Here is a 26,966-nt window from a genome sequence, read left to right as displayed (position 1 = left end):
TCACACTGAATGAATCATAAGGAAATGTTGTTTATTTTTATGGTTCAAAGGTGAGCCTTTCGAAATTTATTTAGGTGCAAGACCACCCAAATTGTGAACTGCAGTATTACATTTTTTAATAAAAACGGGAGAGCGTTTGAATTTACCTTCAAAACATAAAATTTATTTAAAATTATTCATTTATGGATACAATTATGGACAGTAAATTACTCGATTTATCTCTACTATAAATTTAGTTATTTTGAAACTGTTTTCGTGTTTTGGTCAAAGAACTTGCAAATTGTGTTACACAGTAGCTAAGTTTGTTTACCTACTCTTAAAACCAGACGAAAAATTGCGATAGTTAATCTGGTGAAACAATGAATTCGCGAATCATCTAAGTCCCAAATCATATTTAATTAGCACCCACGTGACGCTGTATTTATTCCCGGATTAAAACTTGTTGTCGATCACTGAATTTTAATGTCGGGTAAACAGTGAAAAAGGGATTTAACTACTTAAAAAACCGATACTTTGCCACCTGTTTTCTATCACGGGATTTGTTTTCTATAAAGCTTAAACTTCTTAATAAAATTCTGTTTACCATCCGAGAAACAAAACAGAAAAAAGCGTTCAATAAATCGAAGCGTCAAGGCAATAAACGCTAAGTGTATTTTTAAGTTCGAACGGCTCGCTTTAGAATTAATTTTGCACAAAATTATTTATTTTCGAAAACAAAAATTGTTTTCAAATTTCAAGGAGTGATGCGATTTTTAATCGGCCTCATTTGTTTTCGTTCACCGGCCAAGATGTAAATCTCCGGCGGTTTAATGAAATTTTATTGCTGTCCTTGACCAGGAGGAAGCGAATTTGACAAGTGTTCCCAAAAATATTTTGCAAACACGTGTTAGGTGACGTCAGGCTTGTCCCATATGCAAATTATTCGCTATCCAATATATTTACTTTTATTGTTACACTGGGAGTTAGCATGCATTTAAATAAATTAGTTGTGTTGACTTTTTCGCTGACTTGCACAGCAGGTGGATCGACATTGTTGGATTAGTTTTCTCCAATAAATCTCGCTGCACTTTCTTCGGAATTATTTCCGCTTTTCCACCGTTTCGAAGCCACAACTCTAATAAGGATGTGATAAGAAAGTAGCCAATTTTACAAAATCCATAAACCTCTCGACCTTACCCTAATTGCCGTGATTTTATCTAAATCCACCAAAACCACCTACAATCGCTAAAATTTGTCATTCGGCTGCATTTTCGCAGACTTGAGTGGGTTTTTCAGGGTCTTCAGGTTGTAATAACTCGAATTAAATTCTTCGGTATGGAGATGGAGATCTCCCTAATCAGAGAAAATCCAGATATTACACAGTCCCGGCATTATTTTGCAAAAATGAAGCGAAGCACTGACTAAAATTATGATGCTTTGTTTATGTCGATAATTGACGTGTTATTTCTAGTAATAAAAATGGAAATTTTCTGGTTAAACAATGCTGGTGGGCGTGCAATGGACGTTAATTCACATATCTATTTATTAGTGATACTCATTAAAATTTATGGTGAAAATTGTGTATCACAATCGGTTCTGCGAACACACTTTGGGTTTTTAACAATTATTTTGTAATATTTCCGGCACGTGGGCATTATCCATCACTTCGAATTGTTGCTAAAACTATGAGACAGTTAACAAATGGCCGGACCTTGATTTATTATTAGAGCTTTTAACACGACTGCAGGAGCCAATTCGGTTCCCTTTTGCCATACAAAAATAAAGTAAAAATTTTAATCTCGATTTCCAGCGCTTTTCGTGTTATAAATCTATCATTTTTGGAAATTATTGCCTCAGTTTCGTGTCCGGAATCAGATCGCGGAGTAAACTAGGATAACAATAATTTCAGATGTTGCAACCATAATGACCCCTAGCTCTGCTAATCTTCGGGACACCTATATTTTACGTGATTAATGCTGTCGATAACGGTGCCCAACAAATCAGGCTTTTATGGCTCATTTTATACCCACACGAGTGTTTTTAGTGAAAATCCAATTATTTTTTCGAAATGCGCTCGTAATAAGCGTGTTTTATTGGCCAATAGCTCAAATCGCGACCGGGGGGAGGATGGGTTTAATTTTTGTTATAAACACTTGAAATTATTTCGCAACCTTCACGTTTAATAAGCACAATTACGATATTTTCACCGAGTGCAGAGATTTGAATTGCGAGTGAGCTTAATTAGGAGAAAACATTCAACGGAAAAAAAACTCCATTATCTCCGAGCTTATGCAAATATTTATGAAATTTTGTTCTTGGGTTGCTTCAAATTGGAATGAATTTAACGAGGCGATATCGCAAATAGGCACTGCTTGTCCAAGTCACGAGCTAATTATTGCCTCTAAACGGTGCGAACATAAACACATAATTTTGATAAAAAAATTGCATAAATATTTTAGTGTTTGTTATGTACCGAGTCATAATTTTACAGTTTTGTTTACTACATTCCTTGTTTTAAGCATATTTCTTGCGTCCGTAATTATTTCGTTACTTGTTTACTGATTAAGCCATCGGAAAATGGAAATTTTAATTAAAATTTTAATTGCCCGCGTTTTAACTCCGGCCAATAAAAATTTAAAAGGGTTTTTACAGTTATTTTTGTTTACTATCCAAGTTAAAATAATAATGAGATAGTTCAATTGGAAATTGATCGTTCTTCCAGCAAGGAAAGCCACGCTGTTAAGTTTACATTCCATTTCCTTGGGATAGTTGGTAATAAAGACAGCGGTTAAAATTTATTACCGCAACTGTAATAGTCGTTTAACCAGGATTAATCGCTTATTTTTTCAACAAGTCGATTTTTCCTTGCACCTTAATTCAATAACGCCCCACTCCGGGCATAAATTCCGGGAGATTTATCGAAAGCGTTGCAATATTTCGATCCGCCTTCCTCCATTAATCATTTCACTAAAATAGAGCACAGGAATCGAAATCCCCAAACGTGATTCACTCCTGTTATCACTTAATGTGCAATGAAAGAAATTTACGACCGCGCCTGATATCAGCGTCATTAACGCCCCAGACAAGTCCGAGTGACACAATAAACATTTCTGTGCTTTTTCCCCCAAATCAATAAAGATTTAACCGTGGTAAGAATATGGTAAGCTCGAAGCGAGGTCGTTTGGACCGAACTCCACTCACAATTTTTATAAAAATTCCCTCAAGGATTGCGTGGGATCGTTTTCTTTATTAAATAATGTATGCACCGACATTACAACGAAGAGCCTCTTCTCGGCCATAAAACGTTTTTCGCTTTAGGATCATACGAGATGTAAATTTTCTGTCCACCCCCGCAGTTTCGTCTAAACTTTTAGCAGGAAAACAGCGAGATAAAAAAATTAGAGTGAGGATCGTGGTGGTCCTTCTGCATAATTTATAAATCTGGAGATTGGGTTTCATGGCACGAAAAAGTGTTACAAAGCTATTTTTATAATAGCATTTAGACTTGTTTATTGGAATACACATCGCTTTACACAGGAAACAACTTTCCAAGTCTAGCTACATTAAGCGAACTTTATTTTTTAATTTGACTGTACTCTAATTAGTCTGCAAGTAAACAGATGAAAAAATAAACCATTTATTGCTGATTTGATGGCCGTTTTAAACAAACTTGATTTACTTTTTCAAATAAAACACCAGAAATGATTTATATGTTTTGGTAACCAAACTGTGGACGATAATTGTGATTTCTAGTTTTATTAAAAAGAATTACGATTTTTCAGTTGATTTAGTCAGTCTTATTGTGTATTGAGTGTAAGGTCTCATTTTTTGTAGAATCGAGGCAATTCGTGTGTGGGGTCTATTTTTGGCAAATTATTTGGCTTTGGCTTGAGGTCCCTTATAAGTCCGTGCGAAATCGTTTTTGCATCCAATCCAGTTAGAGTCGGCTTCAAAGGCAAACAAACATTTACTTTTATTGTGTGGTAGGATGTCCTCCTTTGGTGTTTACATTCAATATATTAACAAAAATAACATTTACACAATAATCTTTTTGATAGGTGTCTAGACCGGCTATTGTTTGAAATATTTTTGTTGTCACAGTTTCCTCACTTGCGTTAATCAAAAAAGAAACTCGCGGTCATTATCGGAATGATCCCTTCACAAATCAAAGCTTGCAAAAACACGCTCGTAATTCCCGAAAATATATCCGGGATCAATTTAACTTGTTATGTTGGCGAGCTGATTAAAAGTTTGTCATTCGTATCTCGGACGTAAATACGTTACCTTTTTGATTTACGGATTTGAATTCAAACCAGTTGGTCGCGTAATGTGAATGAATTGTTTGGGGAAACATGTCATAAGTGTCAATTTTCGTATTTGGACGCTAATAAAAATCTGTTTGGATTTACATTTTGACCCGAAAATGCCCAAGTTCGGGCCAGTAGTTCGATAGTTTCGGCCCGGCATTAATTAGGGTCCGGTTTAATTGAGTTCAGCCGCAGAAATATGTTTGTTTGCTTCGGGGAATTGAAGCTCATTATTGTTTTGTGCAGCATTACACACAAATGTCACATTTGGGCCGAACTGATAACAAATGGAAACCTCTCAGCGATAGTTTTCAACTTCAAAACTGTCCCAACACGTAAAGCCCCTCTGTGGCACTAAAACTTGCCAAGTTTTGAGCAGATTAACGAAATTTCGATAGAAAAAAGTGAGCAGTTTCGGGGAAAATTAATATTTGGGGATGGCAATCAAGCAGATTATCGTAGGGCTGTAAAGTTTACGTTTTGTAAAAATTCTATTTCGAAGTAAAATACCATAAAACGCGGTTTATCGGCCAAGTTTCGCATTTATTATCTTTTCATTTCCCCACTAAAGGGACTGGGATTATAAAATGAGTGGTATTTTTACAGGTTTTAAAATAGAGTGGCAAAAGCGTGCGCACATTTTAAATTTAGTTGGTGTGATACAAAAAACGTGATAAGACGTCTAATTTAGTGTTAGTCAACACACAACTTAAACATTTACTTTTATTATTTCAAATATGTGTATTTCGGATTTTGTACCGAAATTGCGTCACCCTTACTTTTCATTTATTTTTAATCAAAAATAGAACTTGTTTACGGTTTTTTAACAGAATACTTAAAGTAAAAATAGACTGTTTGGGCCGAGATTACACGAATTATAAGAACCATGCAGGAGATGACGCCCGAGCCTGAACCAGGCCTATAATAACAAGGCGATAAGCTCTTCTGGTATTTACTTGCCGCCAAGGATGGCTCAAGGCTCAAGAACCAAGTGTCTCAAGGCTACTCCTCCCCAACCCAAGTCGATAACTGTGGCTTGTTGCCAAAAATCTGAAGGATCTTCCTCCAACATTTAAATTTCCAATAACTTGTAATAGAAGTAACGATCCATCGGCCGGGCGTTTGCCTTGCAAACTATTGCTGAAATCAATGTCAGCAAGTTGAAATTTCAACCGGTCAAAAAACCCGCTTTTATGTCTCCGTAAATTCGCCGTTATGTCGCAAAAACGGCAATTTCGAGATTTTATCTCCAGATTTGGTCATTTAAATTTGTACAATTGGGTATCATTTGTCGCTTTAATTGAGGTCGTCAAAAGTTAATTCCTGCCCGTGTCACACGTGCGCCCCCACTACAAATTAGCACTTTTGAAGGATTATGGCCGCTTTTGACGTTATTTCGGTCGGTTGGGCCGAGATAGGGCGCTTTTTACTTGCAATTCCCTCGCCGATTTATAGACTTGTCGCATTAAAATTAACACGGCGCGTTCAAATCGCAGGATTATTTTATTATAAGCCGGGATTGGGCGCGTTTTTGAGGTTGCGAATGTGAAGAACGGTGGAAAGTTTTGAATGGGAATTGGGTGATTACCCAATCCTTTACGCTTATCTCAATGTTAGGTGGAAATGTTAATCCGGGCAAATAAAGTGGTCAGGTGATGGACGGTCGTGAATTTTTATTGTTATGATTGTTATTATTAGTCATCTTTGTTAAATACCAAGGTGTCTCGATTCGATGATCTCATTTCGAAAGAGACTCTTACTTTTATTTCGAGCTATCTCGAGATGATCGAAACTGTGGGAAAAGATCGGATCTGGGTTAAAAACTTTTTATCAAAATCCTCGAACTAAATTTTAAGATACAATTTCAAATTAACTTAATTGGAAAATCACATCTGGCAGAAAACTGTGTGCGACAGGTGACCTTTGTTCAAAAGGAAAAAAATCAAATCTCTAAGGAAAAATATATCCACATAAGCAAGTATTCCTCTGAGAGGAATAGTTAATTAATTAATCCAAGATAACTCTAGTGGATAATTCCGACTTTTAAATCTACAAAATTTATTCATGTATGAAGAGAATTTCTATCATTTGGATTTTAATGAATAACTCCTTCATATTTAGACGGAACTTTTTTGTATGGACCATTACGTAGCCAGTTATCATATGAATATTTATTTAAAATCAGAAATTAAAACTAATTCAACGACTTACTAATTAAAATCTAAAATCACATGTAACTACTCCGTCTAGACAAATCAAGGTTTCCAAAAATCACTCAATTTGAAGCCCACTACATATTTATCTCAGTAGAAGTTGTCTTGTTGCTAGAATCGCTTCAAATTAGATAAATGATGTCTTGTTTGTATTTTTGTTTAAAAATTTCGTTATGAGGGGAACATTCCGGTACTACTTCTTACATTGAACTATGTTGCAATTACAACATTTATCTTTGGAATTTTAATTGGAAACATAGTTCCCTCCATGTCCGTGGCAAGGAACATCACCAGTTTGGCCGTAAGATTAATTCATCTTGACTTCCGGCACGGTTTGGTGTCTCCATTTATTTTTTCCTAACGATTTCGTTTAAGAAAAGCATTTTCATAACTTTAACCAATTCAGTTACCAAGTCAAACGTCCCTGTCTCTCTCCCATTGAACTTTAGAAGCAGCGATCGCGATCGTCAAGGTTTCATTTATTTCGCATCCTGATCGGATTTTTTAGCGAGCGCGGAATTCGGATTATTTTCTAACGATCGTGTATGCTCCCTTTTTTCGCAAAACGCTCCGGTTAATGAGATTATCGTGTGATTGAGTGTAAAAATGCGAGTTCCGCATTCGCTACGCGTTTATTTTTCTGCATCCCGATTAAACAAACTTTATATTTAGCTTGTAATTGTTAAATAAGGAGATAATACTTTTAAATTTGTCGAAAGGTCACTGAATATTTGCAGGCACTTTGCGTCAGCGGTTGACCCAGTTGTTATTTCGAATTTTATCGAGATCAGAATCGCGTTTCGTTAAAATACACATCAATATTATGGCTGCACTTCTCAACAAAAACACAATTTCGCCCCAAGAAAAGGATTATCTCCGCGTCTGTGTATTTTTGCGACAGTCTTGAATTTACACATCAAACAAAACTCCGTTTTCGTATTTTCATTATGATTCGGTCACACGATATTGGACTCGGAGTATTCCTTTTTTGACGGAATAAAATGCAAATAGGGGATTTGGGAATTAGACGCTTCGCTTGGCGATTATGTAAAAAAGAGGGCCAACCCGGGCTGTTTCAGCGGAAGCCGGGCTCCTGAAGACACTGATACAGACACAGTTTATTGCAACAAGCCCTTGATAAGCCTAACCAAACATTCCGGGATGTCGGCTATAATCCTAGGAACTATTCAAACCAGTTAAGGCACTCGATGCCTTGATAACGCACAAATAATAGCTTTGAACTTTCCCATTCCGAGAGCGTTTTTAAAAACAAATCCCCGGAGAAGGCGGATTTTCCGCAACCGGAATAATCCAGAAGGAAGTGTTTACGAGAAAAGTTTATATTCACAACAGTTTCACAATTTAATATTGTTTAAACAGAAAAAGTCATCGGATCAGGTGATCCACACGCAACAATGAATTTTGTTTGGTTGGAGTGAATCGGCTTATGCACCTTGAAAATCGTCTTTGTTTCAAGTCATTATGACTCATGACTTTAATTAAACGCTTTTATTTTCATTAATTATTGATAAAGTAGACATCGAAACCGTATCAGTGAAACAAAGAAAAAATTACGGTGTCAAGGACAGCTCATTTTGCTTTCTTCTTTGTCACGCGTTTACGCTAATTCTGATAAAGCACTCAGTTTTATCATTCCAGAGGGCCCCTTATTCAAATCAGGATAATAAAAATTTCTCCGTAATTGTCGTACGTACGTCGTAAATTAATTATCGTGCACAGTTAAGGTACCGGCCCCCTTAAATTTTACTTCCTGTTAGTGCGCATCATTACAATGGGCCTAATTGACGTTTTAATTTAACTCAATTTGTTGTATTTACCGAATAGATGATAACCAAAGTATTAATACTTTAAAGATAAACTAGTGAATCTCCGAGGCCCGGATTCATAAACGTCTTTCATTTTCACCTCATCTTTTATTCAACAAGACGGTTGGACCTTTTGAAAATGCGCGGTTTGAGTGAAGGGTATGCCCAAGTGACTTTTGTGAATGGAAACCTTACGAGATATTAAAAATTTAATACAAAGCCGAGCGAAGCGCGAGCACCGAAAATCAATAAACAATCACAACGGAGATTTTTTTAATTGCGTTTTTATGATTTATGAGCGACAATCAATTGCGGGTTTAATTAATTGGTGGTAATTAGTGCTAATTATGGCAATGAGTTATGACGGAAACCAGATGAAGATGTTCTGAAACATGTGGCTGGGTTTTTTGCCAGTATTGCCCCAGTTTCTTAAATAATAAGAAATTGTACCGCCTTTTTCCAATTAAAAATGACAAAGATCAGACCACCAAAACCAAAAATGACTCACAATTATCTCTTATCTTATTTATCACAGATTTTTTCAAATGCACACAAATTACCAACGGCTTGCAATGATAACAAAGTAATTTTCCGTATATTTTGCAAAAATACCAAGTACAAGGATTAAATAATGAAAGTGAAGGTCAAAATGTTTTGAAAATGTAATTCACTTGTCAAAGTTTTGATGCGATTAATTATTTCAATACGATAAAATCAACTTCAAGGCTGGAGATGTTGTTTATTGAGCCTGTAACAAAGTGTCACTCATCACTTTTCCAAGCGCGGCTATAAAATCCTGAAAAATATATCAGGAAGTGTAATTTTTTCATAATTTGAATACAAAACCGCATCATTAAAACCACAATAAGTGCATCAAAGTAACTGATTATCCTCATTGCATACTTCCTTATTTAACTTAACCGTAACTCGATTCAAAGTTAAAAAATGTTTTAATTACGTTTTCAGTGCATTTTTTCCTTTAATTCCATGCTTCATATCTCCAGGATAATAAACATGACGGTAATGTCATTTTTCCAGCGAGGCCTTCAAAGTAAGTGGTGTGATAATTATACAGTTTGCAATACTGGGGTTACGAATCAATTCAGAAGTTTTCTCCTCACACCAAGTGTTCAAAAACATAAAGAGAGTTTACAGCAAGCGTGATTATGTCAGCCCCATCAATTTTTATCGTCACAAAGACATTTCGAATTCTCACAGTAGAGTTATTCAAGAAATCAAGGGGTGCAAGGTTTGGTGAATAAAAGGTGCACTTAACTGCTGGTTGTGGCTGGGCTATAATGGACAGTTTGTAACCAGTTTTTTGTATTGTACCTGGCCATAAGGGACGTTTCAGTCAAATGAGGGTTTTTTGCTTCTACACAAATACAAAAGGTGTTGTCAGTGGAGGATTTTGGTGCCTCTGTGTTGTTATTTATTTTGTCTAATCTCGTTAAATTTGCTCGTCTTGAAAAAATCCGTTAGCTCTTGATACTTGGCAATTGAATGGTTTTAATGATGTGCAGTTTGAGGGACATAAAAGATAATAATTGACAGGTATGTAATTTATTATCAGCGACGTTAGGAAACGAAAAAATTAACTAACTATGAGGAGTATGCTGTTTATTATGGCTGTGACATTTTTATGAGAGATAAAATATTTGCATTATTAGTCACTTGGCTATTTATTTGCAAAATAGTTCTTGGCGCAACCGCTTGGAAATGTTTTTCTCAAATTATGTGATGATTGGACCACACGCTCGCCCCAGGAGCGGAAAAACTCTTAAAACCATTCATCAAAACGTTACATTTTAGCTTTACAACTTCCGTTTCAATGGTGTTCTGTTCCGTTAACTTCCATTAATTGAATTTTATGTCTCGATGCAATAGTAAACTGTAACAAAATAAAAATCACAAGCCCGGTTCTAGTCGCAATCACTGTCGGTATCAAGCGGCTGTGAAAATAAAATTTAAAAATGTGCATTGAATTTTCATTTTGATTGTGTGTGCTGAACTGTAAACAATGTAATATTGGAGTTTACATTGAATTTTTATTTTGTTTGTGTACGCAATACTGGAACGTTTAAGTCGAAAATTATGACATCAAAAGGCGCATTTACAAACATATTTTCCGTTCAGAAACGTAGCTCCAATATGTAACGTGTAAACAGAATATACGTGTCTAAAACAGACCAACATAACTTTTAAAATATGGTGTTTATATAATATAATATATGGCCAGGACGAGATGACAAGCTAGGGAGCAATAATCAAATAGCGAGGGCAGATATCAATACTTTGTTGATAAAACTTCCTCTTAACGAACTGTGTACACCTTTCGTGTTTATCTTGTTTTTCATGAATTAAATAAATCGCTAGATCAGCGAAAAACAAAACAACACGACACGTCACCCAGGAATAATTAATTATTTGATAAAACGGTAATAGGAAATTTCTACTGGATTCTACACGTCCAAGTCCAGGTTATTAATGGAGTGCATTATTCTAAACGGTTACTTTTCACAATTCAAGGACTGAAAGGACACTTTTTCCATATTTTCCACTTACACAACTGTTACATCATCTTTAAAAATTACAAAGTAGTCCAATTAGAGATGAAAGGTGTAGTCAGCGTGGAAGAAATTACATAAAAAATCAACTTCTAAATTGTGATTTATAACCGTCCTGTATCGCCAAGTCGGAACATTAATATCAATGTTTTTTTATCATAATTCTGCTGGTGGAAAGCGTGCACAGTAGTTCTAGTCGCTGTTACTTAAAAGGCTTTTGTGCGCTCTCATATGGCAATTAAATTTTTAGAGCGCTTTTTAAAAAATCATCACCGTTGCACGTATGCTGATGCTATCGAAGTAACAAATGTTTTCGGATGTAGGACAACACAGCACCTTAATTTCTCTTCTTTGTTTGGCCGAAATTTGGGTAACCCCATTTATTTTTGGCTCCGAAATGGGAAAAAAAATTAAAGAATTTATCTGTCAATAAGCGCTGATCAGAAGAGAGTAATTTATTGCACTATCTGATAAATTTGCAAAGCTATAAAACCGTTTGAGTGTTTTGTTGGGATGTCAAACAAACAAAATACAAAATGATTCAGTCAAGGGCATTTATTTTTGAATTTCAAAGTCGCGTTTATTGCTTTCTCAAAGACATTGATAAAATTTATTGTGGCTCCATTTTAAAATCGTAATATTATTACGCACGTCAGAATGGGGAGTTTTTAATCGATCCTCATTCTTAAAATTGGCGAATTTCTACTTCAGAACATTGTAGAGAACCACTTCAGTAGTCCAAATATAGAAACAAAATAAAGATTCGGGGTTTCCCCACAAAGATACATAGGAATGAAGATGCACTTCAGGCATTAGTGTTTGTAATTTTGTAGTTTTTGATTCTTATTCTCCACAATCGTCTACGCCATAAATAACTACTAACACTAAAACTTTTAGCCCACATTTGAAGAAAACGCAATTTAAAGAGCGACCTTCAAACCAATGTATCTTTGTGGGAAAGGCTTATATCTTTATAGATTTCTATAGTATTTGGACTACTGAAGGGATTCTCTACAAGGCTCTGAAATCGGAATTCGCCATTTTGAGACACCCTGAATAAGGTGAATAAAAAGTTTAAAACCAAGCGATGTATAATCAATTTGAAGAATAAAAATTCATTCAGTTTTTGAGTTCTGCTAACTTTTTTTTAATGGCAGGCTACTATGACGAATTTTTTTATTAAAGATTTAATTAATTTCCGTAAAGGTTGTTTTACAAACTAACAAAAACGGTGCAATAATTCAAAAGGGGTGTAGGTACAAGTTCGAAAGGACTCAAAATTAGAAGATACCGGAAACAGGATTTGTGTATGAGAAAAAGTTAAAAAAAAATTGCACTTTTCAAGGAGTTGCGGAGTTGTTGTTATTTTGGGTGTTTGGGTAAGCTGGGTTAATCCTTTTCTTGTTATTGAAGACCTCTTATCCCCTTAATTTCCAAGTGATAAACCGATAAAAGTTGAAATGACTCATTGAACTCGTTGCAATAATTTATTAACGAAATAATCTCGACAATAACATTATAAATATTTATTCAGCAATTGTAGAAACATTCAAATTGTTTAATATTCATAGAGATGATAAACTACACGTGTATTGCTTTTTAGTGAGAATATTCAACAAAACCTATAATTAGAGACTTACTGACATAAATAGAATGCTTTTATGAAAGAATGTTCTATGACTTAGAAGCTATTCAACAAAAATTCAGTTCGGAATAATTACGAATTTAAAAAATAATTTGTGTAGAATGCATTATTAATGAATCGTGCTCATACATTTCTGTAATGTATGGATGTATGAAGTACGAGTCATAGTTAACAACTTTAGGCTAAAAGCCTTATTTCCGACAAATGTCAACAAGGACGTAAAATATTTAAAGTCGATGATAGTCATTTGTATGCAATTTGCGAAATTTTCCTCATTTTTTGTGTAATTTTTTTGTGATATGCTCGAGACAGTGTATCCTGTTTAAGGATTTCAGAGCTTTTTATGTGAGAAAAAGCAGGATAGCCGAGTTTCGAACCTTTTGAGTAAAAAATCACAGTTTACGTGCAGTTTGTTTCCTGAAATCGTGCGCGATTCCGTTCAATGAACTTTCGGTGCAGTTCAGCGTCGATCTAATTCCGAAGTCGCGAAAGTGCGAAAGGGTAACTCGTAAAATGTCCACAGCCAGGCAGTCTGCGATCATATAGAGTAAATAAGTGCGATATCTTGTCTAAAATCGTTTTATATAACCCGATTTTGAGTACGGAGAAACATCGCAGTGGGCTCAGCTGTTACTATGCGAGCGATCAGCTGATAGCCCTCGTACAATGGTCCGTTGGGGACCAATCAGCTGCTCGCTCGTCCCCCCACTCCCCACAGCCGGCTTGCCGGCTTCTCGTCGCAGGATCTGCTGAAATGCAGTCAGTTTCTTCACGTCTTTAGTAGGATTAAAATCTAGTTTTTAAACATCTATGGACAGAATAATGCAGTGACAGTCGCCGGAACTCCTCTCCCTGTGATAAATCGAGTCACTTTTCCCCGAAAATTAATTCCGGACGATTAACTCCCGTTGTGTCCTAGTGGGTGTACCCGAAACAAAAACCACCGACTTTGTTTTGTTTTGTGTTGATGACATTCGAGTGGAGTGTGCCCGGAGATTTCACCCCCGCGCCAAGGGTTTAGACGCTGAGGTCGGACAACTGCCAAAATTCCGGTAGCCAAGCACAGCCTCGGACCGGTCCACGAAGGGACAACCATGGGTCAGATCCCGCAGAATGTAAGCGAAAAATCACCGGGACTTGTTACTTTATTTACGATTTTGTTTTCATACGGGAAACCGGTTTCAAACCGGTGATGGTTAAAAAAATCCTCCACTTCTTCGGGCCCACTCACCGGCTTAGAAGCTAATCCGCGATGATTATCCGCACTTTTAGCGATTATTAGATCGCGGCTCGCGATTTCACGGTTAATTTCAACGCCGAGATGTGGGTCACACACATTAACCGTGACATTTGATCTAATTTCGATGGCGAAAAAACGGGAGAAGCGAAATGACCAAACAATAGCTTGCGAGCGATGACCTGACCTGACACGAATACACATTGGACGTGCGATCCCACTGAAGCGATTAAAAAAGCACCCACTAGAAGGCGATCGTCAGCGGCAGTGGCGTAGCCAAAGGGAAAAATAATAATTAATTACCACTTGTAAATTTTTTATAATGAGAGAATTCTTAATTCACGACGACCGCAGCTGCGAGTGGGTTAAATCCGCGAGTCTATAGCGCAACTTTATCGTATGATAGTTTTACTCACAGAAAAACCAAGAAATACTTCATGATTCGTCATATATCGGCCACGGCCGTTATAAGTTGTACCTATAGTTTGACATTATGATCATTAATAATTTCGCCAAAATACTTGAATATCACGAAAAAATGCTGAACGCCACATTATAAATGAAAATTATGACTCAATGTCATACAAATTTAATGAAATTAATTATGTATTTGCAGATACAGCAGACTAGTAAATACACTGCTGAAGAAACTGAGTACGAAACTAAAAAATTAAAAATCTTTGAACCGGACGACGTTATTAGATTTTTAAAAGAATTTTAAGAATACCTCCCTACGATCGCTGGATCAGCTAGAAATTACAAGTTATGTTTGAAGAATAACAACATCAGTTATTAATTACAGTTTTTGTGTTTAATAGTTCAAACAAACCTCTACACTCGTCAAGAATATGTAATTCTCATTTTAAAATGAGTTGAAGAAAAAATCAGCAAAAATAAAGGACCCCCTTGAACATCTACTATAGGCCATAGAACAAATGAAAAAGTAAAATATATTCGTTCATAATTAAAAAATATATCTCATTCTGCTTAAAAAATTACAAAAAATATACTTATTAAATCGTTACAAATAGATTTAATTAGAAGTAACTTTAGGGCAGAATCTTTTACCAAAAAAAAAAAAAACGATCAAAAAATGTGAAAAATGATCACATTTTTAAAGTACTTGATGTTCTATTTTTTTTCGTAATGTAGGTACAAAACGCTTGGTTCCGTACTTTTGCCGAACTCTGTATACGAGTACAAATGTTCCATGAAATAAAAGATTTTTAAAAGTAATAAAAACACTGTAACACAGTGATTTTAATTTTAAATACTAGTATGTGTTTAACTTGCGCCATAAAACCCGTAATATTTTTCATTTTCTGTGGAGAAATTCCAGGATTTTTGTTTTTTTTTTGTAACACATGAATGCAGCAGTTACGTGTATGTTTGTTTAAAATTTGCACGATAACATTGTTATTTTTTCAAGCAACAAGATACTTAAGTAACAAACATAATGAGACTTATCATATTCCACACTGTGTACGTATGTTTATCATGCTGTGGGAACAAGAAAATTGGAGTGCCAGAATCACCAGAGTGATTAAAATTAAAATTTCGCCTGGTAAAGCAATTCGCAGATTTACAATCAGAATGCAGTGAGCAGCACTGTCTCGCCCGTGTAGCGTTTTAATTGTATAATTGACGACACTTTCGAGCTTGTTGTGTAACACTGCAATTAAAAATCCTTGTTACGCCACTGGCGTGTCGGGGGAGTGTCGACCGCGATGGGTCGTTAAGTCTCCGTTCCCTTTTCAAGGCCATCGAAAATGGTCTTGGGTCATTTGATGGGTCCTCCCCAGTCGCTCGCTTATCGATTTCGTCCGGTTGATTTTATTGCTTATGATACGAAGCGGTAATATTTTTATTTTACGTTTCTTGGCTTTAATCGAATTCTTTCGGTGTAGTCTCAGCTATGTTTTAATAACGGAGGGTGGGTGGAAAAATGCAGGTCGTAGCGCAAGGATGTAAGCAAACAACTTGTAATTTAATCTCTTTGTAAACACAAAGCCATAGAGATTGGAAAATAATGAAATTATACGAATTATTCGATTCCTGTCCATGTCCACAAACACAGCGGGGGTCGCGGTTTTTAATCGTTTTAATCGAAACTTTGAGTCAATAATATTGCCACAGTCGTTTTTCGAGCGATGACAAACAGATGTGCCTCCACATCTGCTCAACAGTCACAAAAACGACTGATAAAAACCGAGACGGATTCGTGCAATGAGGGCTTATCAGTGCGTTTTCAAAGTTTGTTTATCAAAGTTCGCCAATTAGCGACATCTGATGAGCGAGTAATTGTCACTAATAAATTGTCTCGGGGCGTAAATATTTCAGTTCTAAAATTAGAAGGACTTCCGTGGTCCCGAAATATCGTCAAGGGGCGAAGTTTTAGCTGAAATCGCAGATTGTGGGAGTTTTGGACCGATTCCACGCCGAGCGGTAATGACCGCTATGAAAAATCTGATTTCTAATCGAATTGAGTCCCTTTGTGCCGGCTTTCATCACTTCAACCTGATTCTGAGAGAAAAGTTGCTATCCGGAGGAAATCTGGTTGACATTTAAGAATTTTCTTGTACCTGTTTAGATTTGTGGCGAAGTTTCTCTTTTATGGTAAATAGATGCCATTTTAGAGGCAGATAAGGAACGTTTGGCTGTTGCTTATCGGTGCCTTAACGCGAAATGTGTGTAATTGCGCCTAATAAAAACACCTACGCCGCTAGAACGGTTGGTGGAAAATAAAATTCTCTACTTTGTAATGTATTGTGAAAACAACACGAAACAAACATGAAAACAATAACAGCATTTTTGGTGCGAAAATGTAATCACCGCCGAGTTACGAGTATTTGAGTTAATCGAAAAGGCAATCGTTTTGATTATTCTGTTAATATGTTTGCTTTGCTTTGAAGGCATTTGTAATTAAGCCGGGTCTGTGATCATACATATGAAGAACATATCTAGAGAGGGCACGGTCTTAATGTGAACCGAAAACATGACAGAGTAATTTCACAAGTCATTAATGTAAATCAGTCTATTATCGGATTAAGTAGTACGAAATTGAGTCAGTTTATCCAGTGCTATTAAGCAATATATCCCTTTAAAACTAATCTCATCAAGTAGGTTAGGGAAGGCATAGTAAAACAAGATGCTATCGGCTTACGTTCTCGCCTACTATACTAGCGCAGCCAACTTTTGCCGGAAAAGGATTAGTCTCCTCCTAAGAACCGGCAGTGTTAAATTTCACTTCGACCTTATTGTGAAACGACTTTTGACTCGAAGGGAGGACCAGAATGTCGCAAGGAAATTCGCCGTAAATTTTACCGACAGTTTGTTGACCTTTCAAGTTATTGTGATAAGATCCGGAAACCCACCCCCGAAACACTCTGTTTTCATTTGCCCTTCTTTCGTTAATAAAGTCGGAATGAACGGCCACTAAAAGCAGACAGCGCGATTAGGTATAGTTAATAAAAAAGAAATGACTCTTCATCGTTCACTTGATAATTGGATCGTTTTTCTCCGGACACCCTCACCACAAAGGACCCACTATTAAATTGAAATGAATCACGAACAGAAAAACATCTTTCAGCACTGGAACTTTTGGACTAGAGAATTTTAAATCAGGAAGCCAACCAACTTCAAGGCTATTTCATGATTTCACGCCAAAACTTGTACAAGGATAAGGAAACATAAATAAAATCGGCTTATTTACTCAAATATTGACAATTTGATGTTACACAAAAAAGTAATTAGAACGCTAATGCTTTAAAAATGTATTTGTTTAAACCAAAGGTCAATTGCAAAATAGGAAGATTCAAGTCACCAAGTGCGGTGACCGATTAAATTACTACTCGACTTTTTCAATTATCAGAAGCCAATCCTAGCGCTGTTTTTGCACACATTGGTGCCAATAGTAGAATTAACAACTCCTGAATATAAATTGCCATTTACTAATTTTGCATAATATCAAATGTTGCAAACGTGTTTGGCTTATCAATGAAATTTTTGTTTTACTATTTTACTTTTACTATCCAATGTTTGTTGGAATTTAACAAAACAAAACTTGAAAAAAATTGCACAATAGTGGACGCAATAACGTGAAGTTCAACGATTTCGTCAGTGCATTCATAACTTCCCGATATATTCCTAAAAATCATGGAGAGATTATCAAAGGTCGAGAGCGAGTCTGTTATTCAAACCACTTTTGCTCCTATTATCTATCCACAAGGGCTCTAAAGCATCAAAAGCTTTTAATGAGGCAATTTCATTAAAGGGAAACTCGGAATTATCTAAAGCAACAAGAGATCAGTTTTTACTTCTATTTTGGTAACTTTGTATGAAATTTAAAAATTTAGCACCTGACAGGTGATGGTCACAATCCAAACTTGTATGATAATTATCTCTAGATTTGTGACCCAGACTGCGAGAAAAATTAATGTCAATATCGGCCTAAAAATGTGCAATTTGTATGCTTATTAGTATTAGGCCTGATTTGAGCGAAGTGAAAGTGGTTTTTTAGCCACTTTTCTAAAAAGCGGTTTCAGCGATTGTGCAGATAATGATACCGTTCGCATGCAATCCGAGTCCTTGACCGATGCCTTATGAAAATAATGTGTTGTTTACCTCTGATGCTTCTGGTGTTGACACATTTATGCCGTCACGTCTCCTGTATCTTGTCGTTTATTTGCGAAAGAATGAAAATGTGCAAAGCAGGGATGTTGTTTACCGTCAGTTTGGAAGCGGCTTCATGTCGATACTTGTTGATATGTAGAGTCCTTGTTGCGTTGATAAGCAATTAATTGTCGACTTGTCCCATTGTAGGAAATAACAGCGTTCAGGGCCATGTCAGATTTATCGCACAATGGGATGTCATTAGCGTTATACATTCCTTATTTGGGCCTTCTTATTTCGTACGGAGCCGCTAATAATTTCATGTCTTGTAAGGCACGATTCGAAAATACCTTTGGAGAAATTATATTGCCATTCAAGTCGGGATTGTTGCGTTGCCATGGCTGGTATCGGGCTTCTCCTGCCTCAACTTTCCTTCTTTCATTCGAGTTTTGTTTACGCAGTAAAGTTCAAGCGATCCGTCACACAGTAATTAGCAGTGGGTGAATCAAACAATAGTTATTTAATAATTTATCACAGGGAAGGGCGAAGACAATGGTGGCGACAGCCCGCGAGGGGTGAAGGTGAAATGAATATGTAGCCGCATGCAAATCCCTTCCAGCACATGAAATTTAAATCGTCCCTTAACGAGCCAAGATGTATCGTTCTTCTCGAATCTCGGACGTAATCTTCACGCTCCACTTTGGTGAAATTCAGCCAACAAAGATTTTAATGAGTTGACATATTTTAATTAACAAAACGCGTCGCTCAAAACAAAGCCCGCTGGACCGCTCCCCAGTCCTGGCTGCCACTTTACATAATCGAATATTAAAGTACCATTAAAATTTCCGGCGCTGTCTCCATCGACTTATTTATTCAAGCCTTATTAGCCATCCTTTTTAGTTGGCGAGGTGAACACGGAATCGAAAGTAGCATTTCATCATCACGTACTATTCGAGTAAAACTGGGCCCTTGTCCGGACCGGAGAGGTCACAGTCGTAAATTCAAATCGTCAACCCACACCGTAACCGGCGCCCAGAAACTTACCATAACGTCTGGCCGTGGACCACTCCATGGGTCGTTCACTTGGGCCGGTTACAGGGTGGATGGTATGTGGCTCCGGATCGATCGGGATGCAGACGCGGTCTGGACCCTTATTAAAAATATGAGACGGGTTTATGGGGCCGCATCTGGGCCTGTTTATGTTCCAGCATCAAGAGCTTTCAATTGGGTGGATTACGAGCTGTTACGTGTTGTTTTACTTTTTCAAAACGCACCGCCAACAAAACAGTAATTTTTGGAGTTTCGAAATTTAATCTTGGCCTTGGATATTTTATCAAATTTGTATGTTCATTGTGACTATTTTTTTACCGGTATAAGATATTCACGATAATCAGTACTCTAAAATAATAGATAGCATATCTATACCTAGGTTAGTGCAAAACGCCTTTGTTACAGGTCACCTTTTTACGTCATGAAACCCAAACTTTGATCCTTTCCCAACAAATATTTCCCTGATACTCAAGCGTGACAGTTGCGTGCGCCTGAGAGGGTTTACGATTAATTCAACTTGAAGTCACTTGAAAATCAATTTTTTCAAAGACAGATATCTGTCTATTTCTAGTTTTACGTGTAACTAATCTCGATTTTTGAGTAATTAGCCTTGTCAATCAATTTCAGACACATCCAACATGAGTTCCCTTTTATCTTTGTGTTTACTTTGTCGAAAAACATTTGACGATGGCCAGAAAACACCTTGAAGGACTCCTGTTACGTGTTATTTCTCTAACGAAATTTCCCCTAGTAACAACAGCCTCTGCACTTGTGCCTAATCAGTGGGGCTAGATTTTTAATCATAAATCAGTTTTAATAAATGCTGCTTTGCATTATAAGGCCTTATCGCTAATGATAAGTGTGTTTTGAGTGATTATCGTTATTAAAATATCGTCAGCAAACAAGCAAGTCTGTCATCTAAATTGAACTGTTTTCATCCGAATATAAAATTCGGATGCATTAGGGTTGTCGTGATAAGGGAGCATAAATATGGCAGGTAGATATTTCGGCTATTATCAGTCGCTTCCTGCGGTAATTTTGGTCCTGTAGCTCCGAAAATAGCCCGTGTCTCGATGGGAGTCGTAGCTTTTAAAAATTCCTGTATCTCGACCGATTCTTGAATTTTAATCGGGTCCAAACATAAGCGTAATATTTTTATCAAACGCTCTCCGAACGTTTATTCAGATAATATATTTAGGTCAATCGTATTATATAATCTGACGTTAATGTGTTTGTTCAACCAGTAGAAGGACTTTATGGGACGCAATCTTCCTCCTCTGGTCGTGTGAGGCGAGGGTTTATCGACTAAATAATTAAATTTGAGGCGACCGTGCGAGGCAGGTACGGGATGATTTTATTATTTAGGTGCTCGATAATTAAAAGTTACGTAACAGCCCGGAGATAATTATAGTTTATCTCGGTAATTATTGTAAACAAATTCACTCTCAAAAATGAGATAGTAAACCAGTCTAAGTAAATAGTGATAGCCGGGAGACAAAGAAAAATCAAGAGAAAAGCCGATGACTCCTTATCAGCCGACTTTGCAAGAACTTTGAACCAATTTTGTAAAGTTGCATCGCTTTTTGACGTAAAAAACCCAAAACGGATCTGTTTTGCACGAAATTGTTTGCTCGAGTGAGATATTTTTATGAAATTAAGGTCGTCGGGTGGTTAGTTGATAACGATTCCGTATCGTTGGACGCCTTTCGCTCCCCTTGCGTTCTCCCCTTGAAATTTACGATCGAATTTTGAATATATTATGAATCATGTGTCGACCCTTCTAAAAGTCGCTTCGAGTGGAAAATCGAGTGATCTTCCATCGAAAGGTATAAATTTCGATGAATTTTTTCGTAATTACGACAGACTGATAAAATGCGAGAGGTGGAAAATGAGAACCCGTTATTTTTTACAGTCCTCGTTTTATATTCACAGACTTATTTATTATTTACACATTTCTGAAATAATCATTAATTTGCAAATACCTGTGTTTGTGAATAAAGCAGTTTCCTGTGTACACAAAACAACTTTCTCGTCTGTCTATTAATTATGTTGCTGTGTGTTTTTTGCAACGGTAATAGGAACCCACTAGAGGTGTAATGGTGCGTTGAAAATCCGAGAGTCAAAATGCGATAAATGTGCAAGAGCACGATAAAACGCGAAAAAAACGACACGTGTATAAATATTTGAAGATCACAATGCAAATACGCGATTTTTTTCTACGCCCCGTCGTTCGAAAATAAACACGAAGACTCGAGTAAATTAATTCGATAAATTTATTCAGTTAAAAGCAGCCGGCTATGACGCCCCAACATAACATAATGACAGCATTCAACCCCATTACCGGATTCGATTAAGAGTTTTTATTTGTTCTAAAGCAGCGTCGAAGGCGGAAGGTAGTAGCATTGTCACTCCCTTCCCTTGAATTCCATCATGTCTTCATTGTATGCTGTAGATTCCTGCAACATTGAATTACACAATGGACTCATTGTGAACAATTCTGCCATGAATTAATTGATTCACCCTTTCACGTATTCGGTATTGTTCCCAAAATCTGCCATTTTTAACAACGTTAAAACAAACATCCCCGACTGAAAACGTGAAATGCGACAATAACGCATACGCACTCCAACCCCTAATATCAACTTTCTCCCATATTAAACTCGGCAAAGTCGCTTAAAAAATCTATAAAAACAACATCAAACTAAATGACCAATAAAACTCTCTAGTTTTTCTTCGCAAACTTTTCGCTTTTATTGGCTCCAACAAAGCGACTCGAGAACATATAGGGGCCCTAGGACCAGCCCAGGGCCAATTTTATTCATGGAGGAGGTATAGTTGCCTACACTGGGCCCATAAATGAAAACATGCATTTTCTCTCATAAGCCTGAAAAGGCCGTCCGTGAAAGAACTGCGTGCAGAAATGTCTTTAATCAGTTTCCGGGGAGTGATTTGCTTTGGCTCCGGTTAATTCCGGGTAGGGTCGAGCTGCTGTTATTGGCATATGAGTGATGTAAGGCTCGGGTCCTGCGTAAGCACAAAAAGGAGTCTCACACACAGGTGAGGCACGTGTTATGGGTTTAATAGCTCGGACCAATTATGTAGAGTTCCTGTAAAGCTGCAAAGTCCGCACATTTAGGTGCTGTTATCACGCAACGTCCCCGCTTAATTCGGCCAAACTACGAAATAATTAGGAAATTAACTCGGCTATCAAACCCCCATTTACTGCGATTTGTTGTTGTTGACGTTCGAGCTTTTCTGTTCGACTTTTTGAATAATTAGTGCAGAGTAGCGCACGCTTCGCTGGATATGTGGGTTAAGTAAAAAGTGTGCAAGGAAAGTAACAACAAACACATACGTTATCCATAATGTCCGGCCAATTTTCATGAGCTCGGATGGTCTCGGACGGGTTTTTATTAGCGATAGTTCCATTTCGAGAGTTGTAAACAAAGGAATTGATTTTAATTTATGTACCGACCCACAGCTGGATCCGGATTTTTTTACGTTACATGTGTGCGAAAATTATGTAAACATGTGTGAATTTCAAGGCTGAGGAGATTAAAGAAAAATAAATGCGCATAACTAAATTTCAAGTGCTCCCGTAGGTGCGGCATTTGCATAATTTATAACACGGGAAGCAACCCTCTGAAAGGGTGCGTAGAGGGTTGTCTGTACTCCAAACCCATTTTTGAGAAATAATAAACACATTTGACTTCATCACTGAAAGCAAAGACTCGACTTGATAAAAGTACACCTACCCAAGTCTAGTTAGTGATAAACGACTTGTTTGTTCCAGAAGTTTAAAAAATATTCAGAAGTTTGTAGACGTGACTAATTCAGCGTATAACTTCTATTTTAATCTTTCCTAATTGTTATCACGCTTTGTTTTGTTTTTCCCTAGGATATTTCGGTTAAAATCCGTCAGGATCGAATTTTCGCGCTTGTTCCAGAAATTCGCATTTTATCTTATCGCCGATAATCTGGGAATTATCGCTTCAAAACCGAGAAAAGTGGGTGAATTTCCACAGAATCTCATCGATCGAGACTGAACCAGGGCATGCAACATCCTTGAAAAAATAAATCGTGCTGTATACATAAATTTGTTTACAAAGTTGGGCCATCGCGCTTGTGTTCACTAATTAATAGCGAATTTGGGACTAGTGTTTAATAATTAGGACCACCGAAAACTTGGGAAATGTCAGCCAGGGCTACAACTCTCCTAAATCACGTCTTTATTAAGACACCGCTCGTGTCGCTTTAAATAAATCGAGGGCTTTATTATGAATCATGTTTTCGGTTTAAATTAGAAGTGGAGTATATCCAAAAGAATGAAAAGGGAGGGAATTGTGGTAAATCTGTTTATTTCGTTTGGACCCTCGATCTGTTTGTGGACTTAACCCACTTTCGCGGTTAATTTCAGACACGAGATTTTTTCCTAATCGCAATGCAGGAAATGACTTTTTTGTTGAATTAATCGCAGTCCGTAATAGGACTGGTTGTGGTGTAAATTGATAACGATTATCAATGTGCTTGTCGTCCAAGTAACTTTTCGCCTTTGTTTATTGTAACAATCCACGACAATATTAGCATAATAGTCGTACGAGTCGCGTTGTTTTATCGCCGCGATAAAATTCTGCTTTGAAGTTTTTTCTCCGTTTCCTGTTTTCTTCACTTAAAACGGAGATTGTTCTCACTGTAGAGTATCATGTAGCATTTGCATTCGGCCTAAATTCTTCGAATCAGATCGAAATTCCCGTTATCTCGTGTTTCCCGGTCTCCTGATCTAATAAATTCTTCATGGGTTATTAATAGCGAGATTAGAGGGGCATTATCTTGTCTGGCTTGAAGCGGACAATTTTTTGAGTGTTTGCTGCATTATCAGTTTGCTTTCAAGGCCTAATCAGTTGTTTACCTCTGATTTGAGATTGAAATCCTTATTGCAAAAATTGCGACAGGGCATTTGTCAACAATGCAAATCGCGTAATTGTTTCGCTACCAGCAGCAAGGAGCATAACATATTTTATGCATTCTCGTACTTACCTCGATTGTAAACAATTAAATATTTATTACCCCGTAAAGAGAAATTATAAAATCCCGTAAACAAATTAATGCGCGACTGAGGTTAACCTGTTATTCGCTTTTTCCCTTGAAAATCAGCCGCGAATTTTAAGAAATCGTAAAAACTCACTTTAATTAACCGCCAGATTAATTTATTAAAATTATAATTGATACCTGAGTTTTCTTTTGGTACAAACACCGTAATAAACTTGCCACGTGTTGCTGTAAGGTGTAATGCAACCAGTATAAATTATGTAAATTTAATATATCTACTAAAACTTGTTTTGCATACTGAAATGTTGACATTATGAACTTATTTCATAACGTCAGATAAATATAATAAATCCCATTTATAAAGGCATTTTTCTCACAATGATTTTCTTTTTTACAGACGAACAATCTCTTCGTGGATGCCTTTCTACAAAGCAACAGATTGGACCATGTGAGTCAGGTAATGGGGTATCACACCTCATATTTGGACCACTTTCTCAAGACTCAAAACTTCATACTGCGAGGAGATGGACCACTTCCGTTTCATTATAGGCATTACATTGCAATAATGGTAAGTTTGATTAGAAATCGACAAAGATCGTTATCCCTTTAACGGACACACCAACTGGCGTTTATTATTCAAAAGTCCAAAAGCGTTAACGAATCCAAATATTAAAATTAGGAGATTTAAATTAACCTAATCGACCCAAGAAATCACGAAACAGGTGACGAAAGCCGGTTTTAAACGCCGGTTCCTATAATTTTTTTCATTTCTGTTCTATTATTTGTGACCTAAAACCGGGATGAAGGATTGATTAATCATTAAGAATATGTTTCAAGGCTGAACTGTGCTCACATTGCACTTTGTTTCGTCACGACCACCGGAAAGTTTATTAATAAACGTTCCGAGTCGGTTCCTCACTCATTTCAATAATCGTGACATAAAATTTTTAACTCGGTCAGATTTACTGCTGTTGCAAGTCATTTCTCTGGTTTTATCTCGAATATTTTCCACTTCTTGCATGAACAAGTTCCCGTTTTTGCGATATTAGCTTTAATTGATCGTACAAGTTAATTAGCAGGAAACTCGTTTTGATTGCAGGCCGCAGGACGACATCAGTGTGGATATTTGATAAATCTCCAGAAGCAAGAATTTCTCCTGTTGGGGGGCGATCACAGTTGGCTCAAAGGCCTTAGTTCTATACCACCAAAGTTAAAAAACCTTTACGATATCAATAAAATACTAGCCCATAGACCTTGGCTGTTGAATACGTCTCATATTGAGGTGAGGGTCGGGTTTGGGGAGTGTAAGGGTTGCTTGCTAATTGTTGTTTTACAGAAATTGACTAAGGGAAAAGATAGCTGGTCTTTGGCCGAAGTCATACACGCTATAGTCATATTGACTCATTTTCATTCGCTGTGTTCGTTTGTGTTCGCTTGTGGTGTTAACCAAGAGGTGGATCAAGCCGGCGGATTCAAGTACCAAATGCCCGGTGAAACTAGAGGCTCGGCTCATCCCAGCAATACGAATCAAACTAATCCCAAAGATATACCAACTGTCGATATAACCGAAGGTAAGGCCTTTGACTCCACTTTAACGAAACAAAAACAACACCATGATGATTGTTATTTATGATCACAATGATAACTAAAAGCGGACGTAATTCTGACTAATCGTGACTCGACTGAATCGACGATTGGTGAAACTCGAATTCAACGTTTTTGCCCTCTTACAGACTGGAAAAATTCTTCTCAAGTTGGTCCTCCATCGCCCACAGAACCCGAAGTAGGAATAAATACCATCATGCAACGCATGAAAACACTCTCCGAGCAGAACGAAGAATGCACCCCAGTAGAATTAGCCAAACGTTTTGAAAATATTGAAACGCAATCTGCCGAATTAGGATTGGTAGGGGCCGAACGGTTAGAAACTCCAGCGGATATTAGTTGTTTTATCGAAGACGGGAAGTTCGGATATCAAGATTTCGCCAAAAGGGACGAGCAATCCGACTTCCCCACGTTTAGGGTACAGGACTATTCGTGGAACGACCACGGATACTCCCTCGTTAATAGGTAAGCGTACGCAAAAGTGAGGTTAGGTCTCACCCACCCCTTGCCGCAACAAGTATACAATAAATATTCACTACTCACCAAAATCCTTCCAAAAATAAAGTCGTTGCGGCTTCACAAAGTCAAAATACTGCATTTTTGGCTCACCAGCAACAATTTTCACCACTAAAACCACTCAAACCATACACAAACATTTTAATAAGAAAAAATGGTACCAACATTGACCACAGTCACGCTCGCCAACTATGACAGTACGCGGGAAAGGCAATTTTCTCCCCAATACACCTTTTAAAAGCCCATAAGTGATGCCGCAGAATATTTATTTATTGTTAGAAGATAATAAATAAAAAAGTTTGCAGAAAAAATTGAAAATAATTGAAATTTGTTGTTGTGAATGCGTGGAAGTGTCTACGGT

General features: G+C 37.1%; 1 protein-coding gene and 2 long non-coding RNA genes across 4 annotated transcripts in view; 2 read left to right on the top strand and 1 right to left on the bottom strand.

Annotated features, from left to right (window-relative positions):
- Sesn (Sestrin) overlaps positions 1-26,966 on the top strand; it is a 164,717-nt gene that overhangs the window by 135,596 nt on the left and 2,155 nt on the right. For both annotated transcript variants that reach the window (XM_008192814.3, XM_008192815.3), the window contains exons 5-8: positions 24,882-25,052; positions 25,584-25,766; positions 25,821-26,055; positions 26,218-26,554. In XM_008192814.3, coding sequence (XP_008191036.2) covers positions 24,882-25,052; positions 25,584-25,766; positions 25,821-26,055; positions 26,218-26,554 — 926 coding nt within the window. The remainder of the gene's footprint in view (positions 1-24,881; positions 25,053-25,583; positions 25,767-25,820; positions 26,056-26,217; positions 26,555-26,966) is intronic.
- Positions 13,659-21,892, top strand: LOC135266259 (uncharacterized). The gene is made up of 2 exons (XR_010334163.1): positions 13,659-18,871; positions 18,923-21,892. It is a non-coding gene; the product is annotated as an uncharacterized LOC135266259 (long non-coding RNA).
- LOC107397507 (uncharacterized) lies at positions 21,695-26,880 on the bottom strand. The gene is made up of 2 exons (XR_001574591.2): positions 26,633-26,880; positions 21,695-21,891 (listed from the first exon to the last, which is right to left on the bottom strand). It is a non-coding gene; the product is annotated as an uncharacterized LOC107397507 (long non-coding RNA).

Source organism: Tribolium castaneum, chromosome 1, assembly GCF_031307605.1.
Source record: "Tribolium castaneum strain GA2 chromosome 1, icTriCast1.1, whole genome shotgun sequence".
Lineage (NCBI taxonomy): Eukaryota > Metazoa > Arthropoda > Insecta > Coleoptera > Tenebrionidae > Tribolium > Tribolium castaneum.
Note: the sequence above shows the minus strand (reverse complement) of the source record. Positions and strands in the feature narration are given on the sequence as shown.